The 6,000-nt window shown below is 51.7% G+C and overlaps 1 protein-coding gene across 1 annotated transcript in view; it reads right to left on the bottom strand.

The window, feature by feature from the left end:
* Positions 1 to 3,454: 3,454 nt before the first annotated feature.
* Positions 3,455 to 6,000, bottom strand: part of LOC131423492 (multiple epidermal growth factor-like domains protein 11) — a 151,401-nt gene continuing 148,855 nt past the window's right edge. The window contains exon 5 of the mRNA XM_058573301.1: positions 3,455 to 3,591. Within this exon, the coding sequence (XP_058429284.1) occupies positions 3,455 to 3,591 (137 nt within the window). The remainder of the gene's footprint in view (positions 3,592 to 6,000) is intronic.

Raw genomic sequence — 6,000 nt, 5'->3', positions numbered from 1 at the left:
AAGACACTGAAGAGCACAGGTATCCGACCGAACAATAACAAGCACGCAAGCTCAAATGGCTCAAAGAAAACCTGATAACAATTAGTTTTTTGTGGCTGGTTTCTCTGCCTCCACAACCATACCTCAGGGCCATACTTTTTAGGTAGATCCCTCCTTCCCCTGTGAGCAATCATGTTTTCACATCAAATATCTATTTCAACCTTAGACTATATCAACAGAGGGAAGGCGAGTGTAATAATTAAGAGTTCCAATCAGGACCCAGGTTTTTGCTTGAGAGATAGTCCCAATTATACCATTTACTAGCTATGTATTTTGGAAGCTCTCTTTTGGGGGGCTGGGGATTGAATCCAGGGGTGCTTTACCACTGGGCTACATTCCTAACACTTCCTAAATTTTATTTTGAGAGGATGTCACCAAATTGTCCAGGCCGGCCTCAAACTTTAGATTCCCCCCCCCCCCCGCCCGCTTCATCCTCCTGAGTAGCTGGGATTACAGGTGTGTGCCTCTGCACCCAATTCTTTTGGAAATTCTTTAACCTCCTTATGCTTTAATTTTTCCATTTGTAAAATGGGTCTAATAATTCCTACATTATAGGTTTGCTGTGAAGATTAAATGAGTAGATAGGCAAAGGACTGATACATAGTAAAATTCAGTTTATGGTAGCAGTCTCCATTATAATTTTCCACTGCTCAGACCAAGGCTGCAGGTGTGTGGTCAGGTGTAGGAATGATTTTTAAGAAGAATAAAAGCCAGGGGCTGGAGTTGTGGCTCAGTGGTAGAGCGCTCGTCTAACATGTGCGGGTCCCTGGATTCGATCCTCAGCACCACATAAAAATAAAATAAAGGTTTTGTGTCCAACTACAACTAAAACAAACAAACAAACAAGTATGTATATATAAAGAATAAAGGCCACAGGCACTGGGAAGAAACCAGACGGGAAGACAGGTCGGTGATGTCATAAGACAATCAAAGCAGGTTAGAGAAGAAAAGCAGGGGGAGGAGGTGCAGGCTGTCTTCTAACACCTGAAGGGCTGACCTGGAAGGGACCCTGGTGTCCTCCATTCCTCCCCAGCAATGGCTATCAACTGCTCTGAGATGACTGTGTACACAGAGCTTGCAGCCTTGTCCAGAGAATTTCTGCGGAGAAATTGGAATGGCAAGGAAGGTCCTGGTGACCCGTCACCCTGCCTGGCCTTTAGCATGAGTGAGAAGTCACCAGTAAACCCAGAGGCAGAGCTACACTGCACAGAAGGGAAACCTCCCCCTGGATAGACCCCCAGTCAGAACATGCCTCCCAGCAGCAGCGAGCAACCTGTCACTAGAGGGACGCAGGCAGAGGTCGGTGAGCTCTTAGGAGGGCATTTAACCTTCTGTGCCTGAACAACACTGCAAGTGAGAATCTATGGGTGCCCCCTTGACCCAGTGATGCTGGGCTCCATCTTCTAGGACTTCCTGTGGGTTCAGTAATACATGCCTTTGAATGGACCCAGGAGTGGTGGCCCTTCAGCCCATGCAGGTGGATCTAATGGAGAGGAAATAGCTTGTGGGTTTCTGGGCACTGAGTCTGATGACTGCGCTGGGGGTTATTAGACAGCTGGTGAGTAACAGGGCTGCTTGCCTGTGTGTCTGGTACCCTCACTCTGGGGCGAGACCTATCTGAGTCCTGTTCATCAGCGCAAGAACTAACCACATTTGCACTGATTGGTGATTCACATTCGCCCGGGGTCCCTGAGAGGCGGGCTGCGGTTCAGTCTGTGACGCGCTGCCCCTGGCAGGGAGCCAGCAGTAGACCATCCCAGGAGGGCTCTCCTCCTCCAGCTTAGATGGTTCTTCATCAAAGATTCATTGTAAGCCATGTTATGGGAAACAAAGCATGGACGAGGGGGGAGCCTTTAGACATGTCACCCAACACATTTCCTGTAGTTCTAGTCCACAGAAAACTGGTTGAACGTGCCCTGAACTCACATGTCCCTGGGGTTCACTTTTCCTTGTCTGGCCCTCTTCTCGGTGACAGCCCACCTCAAAGTGCCAGACCAGGTGAAAGCAGGAGACCACCATGGCCACTGGGGAGTCTTCACACTTTAGAGAGGGTCTCTTGGATACCCCAATTGGATCCTGGGTTCCCTAGGCCAAGATAATCACCAAGACACAAAGCCACACACCCAGTGGCCTTGCTTTGGCCAGCATGTTCTCAGACTCTGGGAGGACAGGGGGCTCCACACAAGGCCTTTGGAAAAAAGGACCATAAGTAGGGCTGGGGTTGTGGCTCAGAGGCAGAGCACTTGCCTCGCACATGGGAGGCACTGGGTTCGATTCTCAGCACCACATGAAAATAAGCAAACAAAATAAAGATATTGTGTCCATATATAACTCAAAAAATATTTAAAAGAAAAGAAAAGGACCATAAGAGGAAGCTTCCACCCCAGCAGAGGGAGTGAGAGAGGGCAAGAGACCCCAGGAGACCAGCATGGACCCAGGTTCTCATGACTTGCTCTCTCCGGGTTTTCATGACCATCACAGTCAGTATGGGGTAAGGAACATGGAGGTGGCTCCCCAAGATGGGTAAATTGTGGGGCTTAGATCCCTAGTGGATTAGCTTGGCTGTGGTGTCTACCCAAGTCACCATTAAAAAACACTCTACCCCAGAACAAAGCCGGAAGGAACTTGGGCTTCAGCACTAGTCAGGGCCTTTTGAAAATCAAATAAGATGGTGACATTAACCAACCACTGACTGACTGCAGAGTGTGCCCATGGAAAGGGGTCACTGGGGGAAATGAGTGGAGAGGGGAAGGATCTTTATTCAACTGGGGTCTTGGAAGAGAATTCCACAGGTAGCTGCCAGGTGCACCTCATCCTCTTGGTGACCAGCCGCATAGTAGAGATGACACCCCAGGCTATTGTGGGTCACTGGTTAGCCCCAAGAGCACCCTCCTCATTCCATGTTCACCAGGAAGCTTCCCAGGAGAATGTGAACCATCTATGCACAAGGATGAAGGAACACAATGACCTGCTCCCACGAGCGTCCCCTTCTCCTACCTTTAGGGGCACAGAGATATCTCAGTGTCCACCAGTCTCATAAATCAGTCCCCCTGTGCCTCTGTGGACACCCAGAAAACTAAGCCTTTGTACCAGCAAAGCCAAGGACAAACTAGATCACGGTAACCTCCAGCGCCTGCACCCTTTGGCAGCACCCCAAGTTCACTTCAATTCGCAGAGACCATCCAGAGGTGTTCCATCCAAAGTCACAGTAGTACAGATGGCCCCACAATTCCTTATTTTAAACACACAGACCCTCATAGACCCCCCCTAAACCACCACCCCATACCCCCTAGAGCCTGCCGCCCCCACAAATACCTTCACACATGAACGGCCCATGCCAGCTCAGGCAGCCCATCCTAAGTCACCCTATCCTAACACAAGGATAAGCATGCACATGCCCCAGCCCTCTCCCAAGTCATAACCAGTGGGCCACCTGACCCTCAAAGACACCAGACTCACCGCTGGAACAGTCAGGCCCTCCCCAGCCAGGCTCACAGTGGCAGGTATCCGGGGAGACACAGCGGCCGTGCACGCACTCCTCCGTACACAGGGCTGAGGGGCGTGGAGAGAGGGAGAGAGAACAGAACAGTGAAAACCAACCCCTGGGCGAGGAGCAACACCCACCTTGTCATAGCTCCCCGGTGCCAGAGATGCTCAGGACGAAAAATCAAGTCCCTCATGGTGCGAGTGGCCTAGCTCTGAAATGAACTGATGTCCAGTGTCACATCCTAAGATGAAACCCAAGCCCAAGAAATGGGCCTCAGTGGCTTTTCAAAACTAGCCCCTCCATACGCTTAAACCTCTGAAGTACTCTGCAAACCACTGTCCCACTCCTGTGCTCCCACCCCACCTGCTCCATCAGTCACCTGTTCCTTTCCTTTTTCCGGCCTCAACTTCTTTCTGCAAAGGCGCCCAAATGTACCAGGCTGCCGGAAGAGAACGGGCACCTTTCCCCCACCTTTCTGCCCCCCCCTCCCCAATTGTCCCTATTTTGGGGCTCTCAAATGTCAGCAAATCTGAAAAGTACACAAATGCTGAGGAAAAAGCAACAGCTAATTATAAGAAAGTAATTAAGAGAGACATCCACGATGATGATAATTGTAATTAGAAAGCGCCTGGCAATTTCTTATCACGCAGTCAAATGCTCCCGAGCCACGAGGCTGCAGCAGCAAGCAAAGGTTCCATCCACGCCAGCGCCAGGGAGGCTTATTGACAGCAGGGTGAAGGGGGAGATTATTTCTTTCTTCTTTTGACAGAATCCACATTTTCTCAAGGTCATCCTTTGCTCCTGAGAGATCTGCCCCACCATCTAATCCATCAGTGAAGGATTAGAGAAAACACCCACTACCAATTTTGAAGGCTTAGGAAATCAGTTGCTACGATCGACCCTGTCAATGTCCCAGATGGGATCTACATGAAGGGCTTTTTTCCTGAAAGCAACTAGAGACCTTCTCTTTGCCATTTTGGCCTGGGAGGGAAAGTGGGTGGCCCCCTTGGTGAGTTGTCAGGGACTGCCACTGACCTGCCAATACCCATCCACCTGTTCCAATGTCCACTGAGAAGGCACTCCTAGGTTAGATAAGAAGGTCCTTTTTGTGATTGGTATGGTGTCCTTTGGCCCATACCAATAGAGCCTGACCTTGAACCTGTTGCCTCAAGAGAGCCATTTCAGATGCCCAGGACTCAGTGGTCTGGAGTCAGTCTGTCCACAGCAAGTTTGCAAGGTGGCATGTCTGGAGAGGCCTGCCACCAGAGTCCTTCTCTGTACAAGTGGCTTTCAGGGAGAGCACTGGTTTGTGCTGAAGATATCCACAGTGCCAGACCCTGCTTCCCCAGAGCCCCAGGAACGGCCAACCCAGCTTTCACTGAAGAACCAGGCTACACCCTGACCCCAGGTGCCAGCTCTACCTAGAGCCACAGTGAGCTGCTCTCCTGGCCACTAGTGAGACCCCAACTAGTCACTCCTGTCCCCACTGGACTTTCCAAACAAGTTTTAGTGGGTCAATGTCCCCAGCACACACTGGACACCAGGTGTCCAGCCCCTAGCTCCCCATCAATGCCAGCCCCTTGGCCCAGACAGCTCCCAGTCTTTGGAGCAGCTCCTTGTCCCCCATCCCTACCCCACAGGCAAAGGCCCTGCACACGCCACAGCTGGGCCCATTTGCATTACAGCTTGTCAGATTAGCTCAGTGACACCTCCAACTGCAGAGAGCAACACCTTGATCCCCGGGGTCTCTGCCAAGACAGTGAGAGCAGGCAGTGAATCGTGAACTGCCAAGTGTCGGGGCTGGATTAGACCTCAGAGAAAAAAATCGTGTACAGCCCTTGACCTTAAACATAGAGAACCTGAGGCCTGAGTGTCCGTGACCTCATGGACAGTGTGCAGCCTCTCGGCCAGGAAGGGAGAAGTTCAAGGATGAGGCTCCTGGAGAGAGAGGCCTCTGAAGGAGGAGGAGGCGAAACACTCAAGACCAGGACCTTTGCCTTTCACGTCTCTCTCACACTGGACCACACGGCTCGGGGGCTGGAAGAGCCAGTGCAGAGTGGGCAGCATAGAGTGCTGCAGCTGTCCCCAAGACGACCAGCAAGGGCAGGAGAAGAGCTGCTTTGATATACTGGGTATCTGCGGAGGGAGGGGAAGGGAAGTCTGAGAAGGAGGGCCACATAGTGCCCTGTCACCTTCTCTGCTCTCTGACCCTAGAGAATGGACCACTGGCCTAGCTCCTGCACGTTCTCCCTCGCTGGCAGGGAATGGCCTTTGGATGCTCTGAGCAAGCTCCACATTACACTGCCTTTTCCACGGTCCCCTCCAAAGTTCCAGGGATCTGAGAGACAGTCTGCCAAGCACCTCCTGCCAGACTGCAGACACAGGCCCCGACTCAGAGCTGTGTCCAGCACACTAGGCCCTGGTGACTCTGCACATGGGCGGTCATCCCACAAACCTTGGCCTGCGTCCAGGGA

The sequence above is a fragment of the Marmota monax genome, unplaced genomic scaffold (assembly GCF_021218885.2).
Source record: "Marmota monax isolate L192 unplaced genomic scaffold, Marmota_monax_Labrador192_F-V1.1 WCK01_AAM20220418_F8-fsc00078, whole genome shotgun sequence".
NCBI classification, from domain to species: Eukaryota; Metazoa; Chordata; class Mammalia; order Rodentia; family Sciuridae; genus Marmota; species Marmota monax.
The sequence above is the reverse complement of the archived record's forward strand: the minus strand, read 5'-3'. Positions and strand labels throughout refer to the sequence as shown.